Source organism: Coturnix japonica, chromosome 7 (assembly GCF_054131305.1).
Source record: "Coturnix japonica strain WE chromosome 7, WE-NBRP24, whole genome shotgun sequence".
In the NCBI taxonomy this organism is placed as follows: Eukaryota; Metazoa; Chordata; class Aves; order Galliformes; family Phasianidae; genus Coturnix; species Coturnix japonica.
In genome coordinates, this window is record NC_140669.1 from 20,954,886 (window position 1) to 20,972,245 (window position 17,360).

General features: G+C 35.1%; 1 protein-coding gene across 6 annotated transcripts in view; it reads right to left on the bottom strand.

Annotated features, from left to right (window-relative positions):
• Window positions 1–17,360, bottom strand: part of CERKL (CERK like autophagy regulator) — a 47,913-nt gene that overhangs the window by 13,231 nt on the left and 17,322 nt on the right. For 3 of the 6 annotated variants that reach the window (XR_014948060.1, XM_015868324.3, XM_085552679.1), the window contains exons 2-5: window positions 12,574–12,816; window positions 6,558–6,689; window positions 3,121–3,184; window positions 205–347 (exon numbers count right to left, since the gene is read on the bottom strand). Coding sequence is in view for 5 of the 6 variants with exons in the window: in XM_015868324.3 (XP_015723810.2) it covers window positions 205–347; window positions 3,121–3,184; window positions 6,558–6,689; window positions 12,574–12,816 (582 nt within the window). In the remaining variant the exon portion in view is untranslated. Of the gene's footprint in view, window positions 1–204; window positions 348–3,120; window positions 3,185–6,557; window positions 6,690–8,404; window positions 8,539–10,275; window positions 12,542–12,573; window positions 12,817–17,360 lie in introns of those variants that run through there. The other 3 variants (XM_085552678.1, XM_085552676.1, XM_085552677.1) reach the window with 3 other exon arrangements.

Sequence of the window (17,360 nt, forward strand, 5' to 3'; positions counted from 1 at the left end):
ATTACTATAAATTATCATAATGATTTAAAATCCAGTGATTTGTAATCAATCTAAATCACTAATTTAGGTCATTTATTCAATAGCTCCCTTAAGTAACTGAAGCTTTATTACCAAGAACTGCCTTTAGTAGCCAAACCTACAAAACATGCCAAAGGGACCTAGAACAAATCACTCACAAAATGTAACAGTGCTGTTTAGTCTCACCTGCTGGTATCACTCCAAGAGGGACTGATGCTCTGACAGGCACCGCTATGTAGTCTGTGCTTTTTCCAGCATCAATCTGGGCTTTAAGTAGTAGACCATGAGCAACTTCACTGACAAATCCATCTCCACCAACACAAACTACCCTATTAAAAAACAAAAATGCTTAAAAGTTCAAAAGAAACCATTCCATAATTGAGCAAAGCAGAAGAACGCAGGTAACACACCACATCAATGCAATGGTACTCCAAGCAGCTGAAATCCATTCTTCCTTTAGGAACAGTTAAAGCCTTACTGTCAGATAAGTGCATACCAAGTAACAAGATATAAGTATCCTTGTTTCTGCTTCCTTCTCTTTGAGTAGGAATAACTATACTTAACTTCTAACTCATACCTCACCTTATAGCACTGGAGCCACAGAACCAAGCAGGGGGAGGACTCGAGCACACGTGCAAACACTTCAGAGAAAAAGCTCTCCAAATCTTTCAATACTGACCACCATAAGCATTCTGCTGGTTTTTAATTGCCATTATAATAAAAATTAATCAAATATTAAACTAAAAATACTTGAAAACAGCTAATCCCACACACTATGCAGACAGTGGAGGGATTTAGGAAGGCATAAAAACCTCATACCAGCAATCCTTTGCATGAAGGTACTTAATCACTGCTTCTGGAGCATGTAATTAAACTCCCACCTGCTGTGGTTATAAAGGATGTATTTGTCTATAAAAGCTCTGTTACAGCAACTGCCCATTGTTGTTGTCACTTTTTGTTTTGTTTATTTATTTTAGGTAAATATGAACACAATTCTTCAAATAAGCATATTTGAAAGTTGAAGGTTTTTAAGGTACACATTCTACAAGGGAAAAAAAAAAAGTAATATAACACTCCATATGTTTACAATATAGGTAAGTCAGGTTTACTGTAGGAGGTGCTTATTTAAACTGATTTATCATATGTCCATATGGTTGCAGTTGTGAAAATATGTCCAAAAACTCAGCCAGATAAAAATGGTCCACTTTTAAAAATATATATTCATGATATAAGTGCTTAAATTAAATCATCTAATCTCTTCATTTCCTGTCTTTATTTTCTTTCTACATCTTAATTTCTAAGTTGGCAAGAATATTTCTCCCTCCTAACTAAAAAATGCTCACACCAAAAAAGAAACATTTGGATTCTGTTCTCCTGCAATGTGTAATCAGGAGTCAGATTTTAACTTCATTTTTTATTAGTTTGATGGAATCATAGAATCCTTAGAGTTGGAAAGGATCTTTAAAGGCCATCTAGTCCAGCTCCCATACGATGAACAGGAACATGCACAACTAGATCATGTTGTTTGGAGCCTAGGCCAGCCTGGTCTCGAAAGTCTCCAGGGAGTTATCTTTGGAGTGTGATAAACCTGGAGGGACTTAAATGCAGATTCTAGGTATTAGCACTATTGAAAACAGACACATATTCTTCTGATTTGGGGGGTCTGCATTGTTATTATAAACAAAGGATCCAAAAAATATCAACCAGAAATAAACATAGCTAACTTTATTCTTTTAATTCATGTTAGTCCTCAACAGTTTCCCTTTTGGCCAGAAACAGAGATGGCATCAGACACCAGGGATTTCAAATCTAATCAGCAAGAACTTGTTATGCATAAGGAGTGGAAAGCCTTGAGCAAACAGATTTGACTAAGACCACAAAGGTGGCTTCTTAGAGAAAAAAAAACATCTGTCTAATCATCAGACACAAGTTTCTCAGTCATCTGTTCCCTAAAGTCTGACTAACTCTAGCTACTCTAAATAAAAGCCACAGTATAGGCTCCTGATTAGGGAAGAAATACTTGCATATACCTTTCATTTATCTTACAGAACAAACAAGAGAATACAGCTCAGAGGCAGTGTGTGTTTGTGATACACACACTCCTTAACCATGGCTTAGCCCCAGAACAGGGAAAAAACACACAGCCAACTTGGGTAATTTCTGGTGTGGATAAGAAAAACGGAAGTGGATAGAAAAAGAGGTGAAGTCATATGCAAGATGCTTGACATGCACCCGTGATGTTGCAGAACAGCATGGGAGCCAGAGAAATAAGGGAAAATAAATGAAATAGAACACAGTCAAGACCAGCTCTGACAAAGAATTAAAGCACAGGACTAAAACCCTACTGTAGGTGGAAAATTTCCAAATTACCTAATTTACTGTTTAACATGTAAGGAAAAATAACACTTTTTGAGAGAAATTCAAGGTAATAAATTGCACTTTACTATACTGCTTGCTTACTCCAATGAATAAAGCAATGTTGGGTCTTTGAGGAACAGAAGTGCTGTTCTGCTTTGTAAACAGGCAACCAAGCAACATGGTAGCTAACTTGAACAAAACTGAACAGGAAGCAAAAGTAAAACTGGAGAGACTGGAGTCTACCAAATAATGAGCAACACTGCTCAATAACTGGGTTAAACTGAATGGAAACAGCAAACAGACATTAGGTGGCTGCCAGAACTGCTAAAAGGATGGAAAGAATTACTCTTAACATTAATATTCCCTAAAACCAAGCCATTATCACTTAGGAAGGACAGGGATCTGTTCAAATCAGACATCCTTGCATCATAGTATTTTTTCCAACTTTATCTGTTCTATTTCCTTTTTTACCTGGCTTCTAGAATGAAGCCTTATAGAAGCACTCCAGTGACTTTGCCCAACGAAGCTTTATGCTTATGTGTCATTATTCATGAATTAAAATACAGACCTGTTGACAGGAAGTAATAAAAAATGAAGAATCTAAAGAGAATTGATTTTCTCAGTCTGAATATATATCAGAAACAGAGTAACTCATAAAATACCACTTGGCAGACGCTGGATGGAATACAAATAAAAACAAGTGCTACAAGGTTTACTAGTGTTCACAGACCCTAAGTGACTTACCCATCAAATGCCTGGAGTTCACATTCTTTAAGTACTGACAGCGCATGTCCTTCATATTCAGTTACTGTGGAAAACAACATTACTCAATTTTCAGAAGATTGGATAAATTGATTTTTTTCACCTCTAGCATAAGAAACATACATTAATTCAGTACAGAACATATTTTTGATCATTAAAGCATTACAATTATGATGTAAGTTGTGCAATTACACTAGCAAAAGGGCAAGACATCAAAACTCAGCCTGCATCAGGTACATGGCTATTCAGAGCATTTAAATTCAGAGAATTAGAGAAGATGTTTGTTGCAACAAAATGGAACTTGTAGCATTGGTACAGTTAGTAAACTTCAGGAAAATGTGAGCATACCCTCAGTTAAGACTGAATTATTTCAGTATCAATCACCTTTAATTGCCTTTGTGTTAGGATATGCAAATTGCTAGATGAAAAATATCAGGAGTTACATACAGAAATATGAAATCAAGCCAAATACCAGTGACAACAGAATATAACACACAGAGGAAGGTGGCACAAGTATGCACCAGAGTTCATAGCCTCTGGAGGAAATGAATCTGTCAGTCTACATTGATGTCTCTGTGTTTGCTGATGCCCCACACTGTACCGTAAATGCCAGCGAAGACAGGATAAACTGGCATACTACAGATGGCACCAAGCATCATAACTACATTTAGCATTTTCCAGGCCAGCTTTGCCAGAAGAGACAGCCCAGCTGCACCCACCCATCAAAGATTGTTGCTGACTGACATGACACTTGCAGATGGATTTTTTGTGTAAGAATGTGCATCATTATATGCAAAATTACATTAATCTTTTATGCTTGTCTGTCCCTGGTGCTAGCATAGTTCAAAGCTTTTCTCCAGTGTTTCTAAATACTGTTAAAATTATTAGTCTTGGTGTCTAAAACAATCATTCTGTATCAGTACATGTTATAGTGTACTGTTTCTGCAGACTGCTCAAATGCTGCATAAAAAAGTTGAAAATACTCCTGTTTATACACAGTGTGCACAACTCATTCTTTTAAAGGCAAACAACAACAACAAAATAATTTTTAAAAAGTGATAAAATCTTTACACTACGCACTAAAAACTGTCTGTCAGCATACAACTTCCAAATTTAAAAACAAAAACAAATGGACACTTCATTCTAGTATCAAGTGACAGTGAAAAATAAGCCCTGGCATGGTTGATTGTGTAGGAATTAAAAACACTGAACAGCAACACCAAGAGCCAACTACCAAAACATGAGATGGGATGAAGAGGTCTCTTGTTCAGCATTTCATTGTCCAAATTTGTTGTTGCTGCTTTGTTGATGTTTTAAGTAGCCTTTCAGTCTTATATTGTCTGTGTACAGTGAATCACTTCAGAGACTCAAACTTACATTAACATTTTCCCTCAATAAATTTTAGACTTTAAATCAGTGTAGACATGAAGACTAAAAGTAAAAACTATCTTCAGTATCAAAATTGTACAGAAGCTTTCAAGCATGTAATTATTGCCCTCTGAGTTTTGGGTTGGCTTTTTTTTTTTTTCAAGCAAGTGGTACCAGAGAACAGAATTTTCACTCAGCCCCTTTTTCCATTTCTTTTCTTCTTTCATTTGCCTCTTTTTCCTTAATACTTAGCTCCTAATTATTTACCAGCATTTAAATCACTAATGCAGTTTTCTCCTTTCGCCTGTAGGAGGAGCGTTAGGCAGCTAATAAGCACTTTAGCACTCGGTTATTGCCAAAATAGCTTTATTTTAAAGGATAAGCAATTTCACATTTATCTGCCTAACAACAGCAGGGTGGGGTTTTTTTCAGAACTTAAATAAAAATAATCAAAATTAAATTTTCAACTGTTTCTATTCAATTAGGAAAAATACTTTTAAAATCACAAAGAAAGATATTCACAGCTTATATTAAATTATGTGAATTAATCTATAAAACTTGAAACAAATTTGGCTTATTAGTTCGACTTTAGGATTTCAGCCAAAAATGTAATTTCATACAAGTGAATGATAATGCTGCCTTCAGCAGAGTTGAACAAATGAGGTTACCTTCACAGTAAAAATAAACAACAACCAGCAGAAGGGAAAAATTCCAGAGGTTGATTTTACTTCAATAATTGCTTAAAATGAAGTAATCGCTAATTGAACAACATGACGTAGTTGCCTCGTATCACTATGTAGTTGTAAAAGAAAATTCTATTTCACAGTTCAATTGATTTTCTTTTAAAATGTGGACTAAATAACTTAAAAACCATGTCGATACCGATCATAAATTAGCAAGATCCATCTCATACAAACACTTATCACATTATTGTCTTATTATATTAATTTTATTCCTATACCTCAATCAGATGTGTTCTGAGTGCTTTTTGGCCTGTAACTTGAACTAGCCATGATTTCATAAAATGTTTAGGCAACAACTGCAAGTTAAACAGTGTCTTTCAGCTGGAACCAATCATTTTGCAAACTAATTACAACAAACGCAAGAAAAAAAGACTTTCTGGTATTAAAACATTTTGCACAAGAGTTTACACTTTATGTGTATTTGAAATGCATAACTAAAGAACAGCAGTGTATTAGAGGAAGTTATAATGCTATGAATGTAACATTATTAGCAATGGATAATACTAAGACCATTTCTCTGAAAACTTGGATGTCTGGGGGGACCAAATCTGATGCAGCAGAAGTTTCAGTTACTTCACAGAATGGGGCAGAAGTGCTGAGATCATTACAGTTTTACTCCTTTATTAAAGTCTGTTCAGTTCCTTACAGGAAGTCAATGAAATAGAACAGCCAAAGGGCAAATTCAGTGAAAGATGTGAGGACATAATGCATAACCCTGGCAGAATTTGGAGCTTGAAATCCAAACCTGTTATTGGAGACCCACTGTCCAGTGTCAAGCAGAAGGCAGCATCAACCTTAAACTTTTATCTTTTGTTCTCCAGACAGCCAGCTGTGCCTAGTGAGAACTGCCATTGTCATGCTAGAACTTAATCACTTGTTCTTCTAAGTCATCCCCAAACTCAGTCAGAATCCAGAGATAATGTGTTCTTCCCATTAGCACTCTCTTTCATGATGTCCAACCAATAGATGTTAATAGGTAATATTTACGGTCATGTTTATCAGAACACAGGACAAAATATTAACAGATACATATAAGAACATCAGACATTAAATGCTTGTTTTCTTTTTTTCAACATTTGGCCTAGAAATATGAAAGTTATATTATTGGTATTGATAACTACAGAGGGAAAACTGTTAAATGAAGAACAGAAACACTAAAATACTTTTGATGACAAAATAAATTGCATTGTATTAACTAGAATTACACATGCACTACTTGTAGGCAGAACCAGTAAGTATTCAAACTGCCCTACAAGCTTAAAGCAGTAGTTTCAAAAAAGATTAAACTATTCTTCTGATGCAACTTACCTGTGACATCAGTTTTTATATCAGCAAGTTTAAAAAGCGGTGACACTTTCTCATAATAAATATGAGTAGCTTCTCTTTTGTGACTGCTTGGATTAACAAATACTTTCAAGGACTTTGGCCTGTTTTGAAAACCTAAAAAGAAAACACAATGCATTTACCATTACACACCATCCAGCTATTCCAACAGCTTAAATGAACTTTTAATACTCGAAGAAATACAGTACTTCAATACAATAATTATAGCATTAAAGAGTCTCTGTTTCTTCTGAATACGTGCTATTGTATCAAAATTACATTACCGATTACTTTTTTACATAATCACAGTGGAAACATGTCACAATTGTTGAAACATTTTAGAGTAAGAATGAAAAAAAGCTATGTGTGGTAGCTTAGATAAACCTTGATACAGGAGCAGAATGAGTGTGCAGAAACTATAGGATAAGGTAACAAATCAAAGTATCAAAACATTTTCTTTTTGGAATACGATGTGAAACACTGCAAGCAGGCATATGACATTAAGATCTAACAAAATAGCAGGACAATTTGATTCTGTTGTTTCTGGCAATGCAATGCATCTTGAGAGGGAAGAAGAAATGTCAAGAAATAGATAACCTGGTAAGATCCATCCAGAAATCTAGGAATTATCTTTGTTGTTGTTGTTATATTTAGGTCTTCAAAGTAGCTCTGAGCTGACAACGTTGAAAAAGACTGCAATGCAAACAACACTCAATCCTGCACACTGAACCAATGAAATAGCATTGAGAAGTAACTTTATTGCCTGCTATGTGCTTTTTCTATGAATAGCAAATAGTTCATATTCAATAAGCAATAAAAAACAGTAACACCATTTTTTCAAATCTTTTATATGATTCCAACAATTGCCATGATCCAGTTGATTTGTTATAAAATGCAAGTGATGGCATGCAGTACTGCTGGCTTTTGGTTTTGGTGGGTTTTTTTGTTTGTTTGTTTTTTTATTGTTGTTGTTGTTTTGGGGGTTTTTTTGTTTGTTTTTTTTTGTCATTACTTGAAATACATGATTTGAACAATTCTGTGTTCAATTAATTAACTCAAATTCTCAATTTCCATTTAGCATCAGATTACATACAAGATCTGATAAGCACACCACTTTTAACATTCAGGAGGAACATTAGCAGTAGTCCTAAGTGCCAAAAGGAGCCAAAAGTGGGGGAAAGAACACATTTTCCAGCCCCATATAGAGTATTAGTTAATTTTTTACATTCATATGAACCTTAAAATCGCTGTCAGAATCTTCAGGACATCCTGAAGATGTTTCCTTCTGATTCTACTGAGTAGGAACAATTCCTCTGAGAAATTATAGATAAATACAGTTTTAGAATCAAGCGGAAAGTATTCCACAAGACCAAAATATGATGACTATAAAATTCCTATAGATTATTCTTTGACTCATTTAAACACATCAAGGAATTCAGAGATGAAAATTAACGCCTTTACTAACACAAGACAGATAATCTTATAAGATTTCCTAAAGACACTGAAGGATATCTACCAGGGCAGTTTAGTCCTGATGCATCCTTAGCACCTGATGAATACCCTGGATGTCTTCAGTCAGTGGCCTTAGCATCTTCACAGAGAAGCATGTTCTTGGGAGGCATGTCATGTCATGTGTATGAAATAAAACAGCCCCCCAGTAGAGACAGGTTCCCGCTTTGTGTGGACTTGCATGGTATATTAAACAATTTCAGCTCTAAGCATTTGTTGACACTATCACTGGTGTTTAATTTGAAGTCACTGACCTGCTTTATTTCTATCCAAGAAACACAAAAATTCACAACAAATAAAGCTTGAAAGCAGAAAAAGCTTACTAGGCTCTATCTCTCTCTGATATTAGGAAAAGACACACAGATGATCTAGGTGTAAGGCAACAAACTTTTTTCTCCTATAAACAATATGCTGATGAGCTTTCTGTTATGCACCACAGTCGATGGCTTAGAAAACCCTAAAAAGAAAAAAAAAAACCAAAACTTTGAACACCTGCTAATGGGTACTTATACAAATCATGTTGAGAATATGGAACGGTATCTAAACTTACTGTATCACCAGAAGAGTAGAGAAATGCTATACAAAAGGGACGTGAGTAAATAAGGTATATTCCAAAGGCTCCTCATTATAGACCAATTCTGCACTCATTTCTTTTTCATTTCACAAATGACTTTTGAGAAGAGAGATGGTACAGGATCATACATGAATGGCTGATAAGGACAAAAATTGTTAGCTATCATTCCCTGTGTGTAACAGACATGTTATAAATCAAGCAACTGGGTTTAATAAAAGAAAATCCAATAATAGTCAAAGATGAAATTTTAACACAATTATATAGTGAAATTTCCTTTAAAAAAAAAAAACACGTTTTAAATAATTATCATCTTTTAATTTTCTCTAAACAACATTGTGAATGAACTGATCTTATTTACTACAGCCTGCAACTGCTTTCAGTCTGTCAGCCTTTTGGTGCTGTCCTAACTGGTGTTCTGTTATTGTTTTCTGTAGCTGCTCCATTTGAAATGAACCAGCAGCCTAAAGCAGGAAGGCCAACTGTTCCTCCAATACTAACAAATGTGCTAATATGCACTAGTTTAAACTTGATCTATCAAGTGAATCAGTGAACCATGAAGGGTGGTAGGTCAATCAGGGTGTTCTGAAAACAAAGGCTTGGAGGGCAGCAGAGACGCTATGCTCAGACATACATCTGTGCTGCTTTCCATTCCTAGTTTTATGGAAATGGGTTTATGTTACAAAAGTTAAGGGCCTGGAATCATGTCGTTATTACATGCATTTATAAATATACACCAGTTAAGAATATTATACATGAGGAAAATTAATAATATGAAACAGATTTGTTAATGTAACTATGGAGACACCACTGTTAATATTAACTAAGCAAAGTTAATGTTTAACATTAATGGTTTAATTAAAACTTCATGAATCAAGTTTCAGCCATTTATATCAAATCCCAGTATGAGAGAGATGCTAAAGAATAGTGCATAAAAATAAAATGCACTTTATGCATTTTTTGTTATTCCAACTCTTATTTTTAACAGTATTTATTGTCTCATTTTAACTTACAGATCTTTTAAGAGGAACTCTTTAAAATTAACTGTTAGTGAGAATAAGTCTCATCACAGTTGAAAAAATTCAAAAAAGGAAAATGAGTATTACTAATTATCCATTTTCTCCCATTTCCAGGAACATCTTAACCCTTTAAGTAGCTCTGGGTATTTGCACATGGAGAGGATTCAAAATTAATCAGTGAATCCCACTTACACAACATGCCTGCAACACACACTCATAAGCCCAGTACAGGAAGATGCAAAGAGGAAATCTCTGAGAGTCAGTGTACGACAGGTCTGACGTAAGACCAAACTAGGAACGGTATAAGCTGCCATTTGTGACTTTCCAGGAGCCTAGACTCCATAGATGTCATAGATGTGCACTTTGATTTGGCAGCAGTCATTTCACATCAGTTTAAAAAATATATGAAATACAGATCATAGTTTTTTTGAATGCTATATCATTAAGCAAGCTCTTAATTTCCCACAGGAACAACAGCACTGTTATGTACAAAATCAGCATTAAAAGTGAGAAGATGGTAGCACGTGCTTGTTACTGTTACACACATGCAGAGAAAGATGCAATAGACACTGAATCTGCACTGAAAAAGAGTATGTGCACTCACCTATAGCATGTCAGGCTTCATGAAAGATCAGAGACTACACAGACTTTAAATTGAAGTTCTTAGAAGAGAAATGTGACAAATGAACATCCGTATTTACTGACAACCATATTCAAACTTATAGACACTATGTTGACAACCACCCCGTTTAATTTACTCCTGTCTCAAAGCAGTAAAAATCCTCCAAGAATGTAATTCAGTAGTTAATCAAAATGTTTTTCTGACATGAAACACTGAAAAAAAAGAAATAAAAGTAATTTTGGAAGGATATAATTTTATTTTTGCCCTGCTGTCCATAAGTAAACAAAAAAGAGCAAATTTGAGTTCATCAGTGAAGACATCCCAAGATGTCCTCAGCACTGTTACAAAAACAAACAAGCTGTGGCAAAAAACCATGAAAATTTATCACTATTTCTAGCAGAGATATAATATACCTTTTGCAATCTTAATTGCCAAACAATTAGCAGAACTTATATGCTTTGTACTTGTAGTCCAGAACTGCATCCTGCTGGAGCCTTCCAGACAATGTTTGGTGTATTTTAAATCAAGATAATTTTTTTTCCTGAATTATATTATTAGTATACCATCATTGTTTGAATATCTGGTAATTTTTCTGCCACTCTGAGCATAGAAATGCTGTCAATTTGCTAATTTTCTGTATAGAAATACAGTTTAAATACTTACTCAGTCTTCAATATCTGACACTACAGAAAACTACTTTTACTATAACTACAGAATTCACAACACAGTTTAAACACTGTAAATGTGGCAGGGGTTATGTTTGGTTATTTCCCTTCCACACGCACTCACTGAGTCCTAATTAATCCCGAAGCAAAAAGAAAGAAAATGTACAAATTAAACATCAAGCAAAATCTGCACAAGGTTTAACTCCTGGAGAAAGACCAAAGCTCAAGGAAGAACCAGAAACAGCAACATTGCACAGAATGCTTTTTTCAGGTTCAGGTGGCTTCCAATTACAAAGCTATGAAACAGAGGCTGCACCTCGAAGTCAAGGCAACCTGAGCAAGAGATACTGCTGCTTTTTTTTCTGTGAACATATGGTATCACAGCTCCTGATGGATAGAGGGTAATCTGGGAACAAAACAGACATTTGCTTCTTATGCAAATGTATTTGCTTTTATGGGTAGCTGGAGATCTGCAAGAATCTTGGCACTTCTTCAGATTTCAATATTTAGTGATAAGGCCTTTCAAAAGGAGCAAAGTAAGGTATGTTTTAATACAGAATTTTGATTGGATAATCCAAAGCATGTTGTGAGCAAACAGTATACACACACCTGAAGCATGTTATTTTACTTTCTCTGGTGTCTGTTTTTGACAAAGTAAATTTAATAGAAGCACACTATGATTCAGCACTGGCAGTGTCACAACAAACATTACAGAGGTGTAAGATTTGAATGCTCTCGTCTGACTCAGTATTAACAATTCAGCTGGAGATGCAACGACCTATTGTTAGATAGACTGTTTTTCTTCCATAATAAAGAAATTCATTTGCTGTGGACAGTAAACAGAAATATTTTGACAATGAATCAGAGTTTGGTTTGCGTTTTTCTGTTTTGTTTCAATTACAAGTGCACTATACTATGTGTTTTTCCAAAACTGCAGGTATTAAATTACAGTGAAAGGGTTTGGCTTGTCGTGTTAGGGGTTTTTGTGTGTGTGTGTGTTGTTTCCACCACACACACACACACTCTAAAAAAGAGTGAATATTTCTTTAACGTGAAATCAGTTTCCATGAAAAATACAACTACTGGGGGTTAACAAAGCATCCCAAAACTATTATTATTCCACTCAAAACCAGAAAGATAGTTCTAAAATAAAGAATTGCCTCTTGTCACTACCCAATGTCAATACGCTTTGTACCAAATTATACAAGAGTCCTACAGAGCCTTAAGAGCACTTCCACCTGTGAATTTATGAAGGAAAGCCTGTCCCGTTAGCCTCCAGTAATTTCCAGATCTCAAGTGGGAGCTCTTAAACAGGCTCTGGGAAGTCTCTGACGAGTCCAGAATACAATCAGCTACTTGTTTGCAGTGCTTGAATACTTCTAATAGCATCAGATGCAAATGTAGCATCTTTTTCTACAAATGCATTAGTCATCATCATTTTCCTAATCTAGGCACTTCACTTCGTAGAATGTCAGTAGTAAATGTTTTCCAACAACATTCATATGCTTGTGTATTAATTTCCACAGACAAAATAATTTTTCTAAGCTTCATTAAACCTTATGCTTTACTGATAGAAACAAGTCTGAAGTAATAGTAACCCAGATTAAGTGCTTACCATTCAAAATTTCCTTTAGACATCTAAACCATGAATGACAATGATCTTCACTGAAGTTATTCAAATGGATAGCACAGTCTGTTAGTTTATTTTCTTCTTTATGCAAGCATTTAAAAATGGTGATACCCAACAAAGTACCACCTCTCTTCTGTCCTACAAAACGGCGACGTTTCACTTTTACTGAAAATACATCCTTCATTTCAATAATCTCCTCTTTCAACTGTAAAGCTGTACTGGAATCACCTGTAGGGAAGAAAAAAAGTGTTACTATGAGTTGACTAGGAGTAATTATCTAAAACAAAAACCAATCAAAAAAAACCCAAATAACAGCAACAACAACAACCAAAACAGCTTCATCACTAGCTTCAACTGTTCACAGAATCATGGAATCATGGAATCATTTGAGTCAGAATAGACACTTTCAGGTCATCTACATCTATAGCTAGATCAGGATGTTCAGAGTGCTGTACAGTCTGACCATGAATGTTTCCAGAGATGGGGCATTCACCACCTCTCTGAGCAACCTGTTCCAGTTCCTCATCACCTGCAGCATAAAACACTTTTATTCTTATATTCAATCTAAATATCCCCTCTTTCAGTATGAAACCATTTTTTCTTGCCCTATCAAAACAGACCCCGATAAAGAGTCTGCCTGTGCCTGTATTGAAATTTAGTGCATACCGCTTGCATCAATTGTTGGTCTAATTTTGATCTTGTATTTTACTAACTCTATATTATTTAGGTTAGATATTCTGCTATATGAATAGCATAACTTCAAAGAGTCTTCTGATCTTAAAAGCATTAACTAAAATACTAGACTCTAAAAAAATGTTATAATCTCCTTCCTCCCCACCTCTTGCTGTTGTTACATTCACAGGGCAAAATCTCCATTCTCTTCTCCTGAATCAGAACTCTCAGAGATCAAAAATGTTCTATGACACAAGCTGATTATATATACATAGATTATTAATTATATATGCTTTTTTCCCCCTCATTAATACAACTGATATTCTCAGGGTTTAAAGCAGAGCAAGATCAGAAAACAGCTGAAAACAGCAAAACCAGGAAAATAAACCAAAAGCACATCATCCATCTTGTCTCTCATTTTCAAGTTATTAATGTGATTTAGAAGACAAGTGGAAGAAAGTCTCAATCTCTTTCAACAGTTCAAGGCCCTTAGCTCCAAGCAGAGCTGCTTCAGGCTGGAACATGAAATGAAGGCTCTCTCATTCTGGGGCTGTCTTTTGGCTTTGGCCTTTGGCTGCTGATGCTGCCATGCAATGACAATAGTTCCAAATGCCTTTTTGAGATCTATTAAGCAAGAATACAATCTTTTTCTGCTCCCTTAAGCTACAAAACATATCAAACCTCAAAATCAACCTAATTCAAGTACACAGTTTGAATGAAAAAGAAATCATAATTCCTGTTAGACATGGAAATCTGGACAGGAAAGGATCCTTTACTATCTACATAATTACAGCAGATGCAATGTGCTATAGACCAACAAAGAAAGGTCACCTTGCAGCCCAAGGCAAGAATAGCTAGAAACCAGACACCTTTTCCAAATGTTGCAGCAGCTCAAAAGGTTTATTAGTGGAAAAGCTACAGGGCAGGGTGTGTGATGAACGCTGTGCACTGAGAGAAAGCTCAGGGCAAGGTGCAAAACCCTGTCATGGTACCCTTCCTGGAGATGTGAGCAGCATGAGATTGCAAATTCAGGTACTGCCTTCCTCAGTACACCACACTGAGCTGAAGGCCTCAGCAAGTCTGACTTTCTTTGAGCAGGAAAGGTCTGCATCACTACCTAAGAAGCTATGATACAGCATTTGTCAGCACCACTGATAACAACCACATTTCCATCAGAGCCCCAGGGGCAGCATCCAACAGGTCCAAGGGGTGAGCTGATAGCACAAAGGAACCTGAACACTTAAATAGCACCTCATCTGACTTCTTGGCCCTTACCAACTTTACATTGCTCCTCTAAAACAACTAGGAGTAAATAGCCTTTGTAGACCTTAAATGAAGTGCTTCCTAGAAACATCCTGAATTCCTTACTTTAAACTATACATATGTTTAAGTATAGTTTAATATGCATATTTAGTATCTGTCTTAACTTTAAAAATAGCATTTTCAAGAGGGGTCTGCTCATCTTTTTCCAGAAAGACCTGTGTTTTCAGGCATAAATTCCAATGAAAATTCCAGTACACACTCAACATTTTAGGAAATTTCATAAACAAGAACACACAAAATATAATGACAACTGTCCTGCAACAAAGCCAAAGCACATTCACACAGACCAATACAAATATTTCACTTTCTTATTTCTGCTATGAGTTCCCATAAAATGACAGTTAGTCATAAGTCAGTAAGGCCTGTCTCGTCTTCTCATGCTACTATTTGAGCCAGATTTTCTATTTGCTGTTAGAGTTTCCTCTTCCTCCATATTTGTCAAAGTCTTGTGTCACTTAGATGCACATCAAAACTTTAGATAACCAAATAAAGCATTCATACTAGACAGCTCCACACTTCCAAAAACAACATTTGACTCCAGCTGTTTTACTGTAACATGCTTTCAAACACAGCTTAGAGAAGTATATAAACTAGGAACACTGAAACATATAAAAGCATAATTGTCAAATTTTCAGTTGCTGAGAAAATACTCAATGAGTCAGTAGGATCAGGACAGTCAATTTTTACTGATATTGAAAAGAACTCTGCATACAAGGCCTTAGGAATATCCTACAGTGTTTTTCATCTTCTATTTTTACAGAAAATCAGATAATTTCTAATACAGTAAAATTCTATAAAACAACTCAGGTGAAAATTTAAGTCAAGCTATATTTTTAAGATATCTCTAATGTGTATTAACAAGAAAAAATACTTTAAAAACAAAGTTTGTATTGGATTAGGCACTTTTTAAACTTCATCAAATCTGTTTGTATCACGCTGGTTACTGGTAGCTTTTTCAGGACATTAACTGTCCTCTCACATTACTTAGAAAGATATTGGGTACCATCTGTTCTTGCAAAAGATTTAAGTATACATCTATTAGATATCATGCTATTTATTTAATTCACTACCCACTTCCCATTGTTGCATCTTCTGGAAAAAAAAAAAAAAGTCAATTTAATTACAAGGAATAAAGATAATCTCTTCTACCAGGCTGCCCTGTCATCATGAGAGCTGAAAGGAAACCTGCACAAAGTAGGTTACAGGCGTTAGGAAGACTAAAACTAGCAGCACTTAACATTTAACAAAGATCTAACAAAAACAGAATATATGGTACTTTTAAAAAAATTTACTATAAGCCAAGAGCTTGTCTAAATCAATCTCAGCACATCTGTCTGATGTAGAGCGTAAACAGGATTAGAGTTGGATTTATCTGCTTGACGCTAATTGTACTCACAGTTTCTGCACATGCCCACTTTTTTTCCCCCCCAAATGCAGCATGAAAAGAAAGCCTGCCTGATATATGAATTTCTAGGAAGTTTTATGCCTCTATTTATCCTATCACTGATTTTTTAAAAATGACACTATCTGACATTCTTCCTGTTTACATTAATCTAATCTCCTATTTAATATCTTTAATAAAAAAAGATGTCTATATATACCATACTAAGCCAAATCAAAGGGTGATACGTTGATTCACTCAAATATATTTTAATTGTAAACTGCGTGTGTTAAATTAAGCTTTAAAAAAGTTCTCATATTTACAGCAAAATTGATCAAAGTATACCCAAGGAAAACAAAAACAGTCCGACAGAAAATAGAACAGTTTGCAGAAGTGAGTTATCAAGATACAAACACTTCAATAAAATGTTTATTGAACTGTTATCTTACAGTAGAGGCCCAACATTTAGGAGAGGTGATTAGATCTGAGGATCTAATTCCTATAACAGGTATCTGGAGCACATTAAAAAGAAGAACACACACGCAAGATTTGGAAATAAGGAATAATGGGTTGTGCTTCCTTGTTCATGAATTCTTCCTATGACCTTTAGAAAACCATTTCCCCACCTAACTACATTTTATAGATAAACTTACTGAACTTATTTTGTTCCACGGTGCTTTGAAAGCTTGCTTCAATAATTTTTCATTGCTATATCTGAGTACAGTATAACAAAATATTCAATTTGAAATATATAAAAATCATCAAGTTTATACCAAAGAAAAGAAAATTTAGCAAACAGCAGTTACAGCAGATCTTACGCAGCATGAACACAATTTTCAAAATGACCATTCCAGAAATACCATAAGATATAAAAGCATTAATATAAATACAAAAAGGAAATAAATAGAATGAAAAATGAAATCTATCTAGACAACGTGTTTACAAATTCAGGGTTAGCAGTAATTATTTAGAAATAATAATGTTATATAACATCTAACAAACACATGCAGGAAAGCAACTACTAACTTAAACCTGTTTTTCCCCTCAGAATGTGCTGTGAAGTGGCATGCCACTGTTTCATGAAACCACTCAAGAGTTTTCAGCTACAACACCAATTAAGAAGGATCAGCAATGAGAACTACAACAGAGCAAGTATGATCATCCTTGCCAAAAAAGCTGAGATGTACCATATAGATCACATCAGACTATGTAGTATTAGTTAAACACTCTAAAGGTAAGACAGAAAAGCTACTTTCAGAACATCTGAATGTTCAAGTGCTTTCTGTTTCAGAAAGACAGATCAGGCAACACCTTGGTAAAAAAATTAATGGTATGCTTCTTACTCTCTCCCATAAGTAAAGAAAGAAAACCTTACTGCTTGGCCAGAATAGTGATC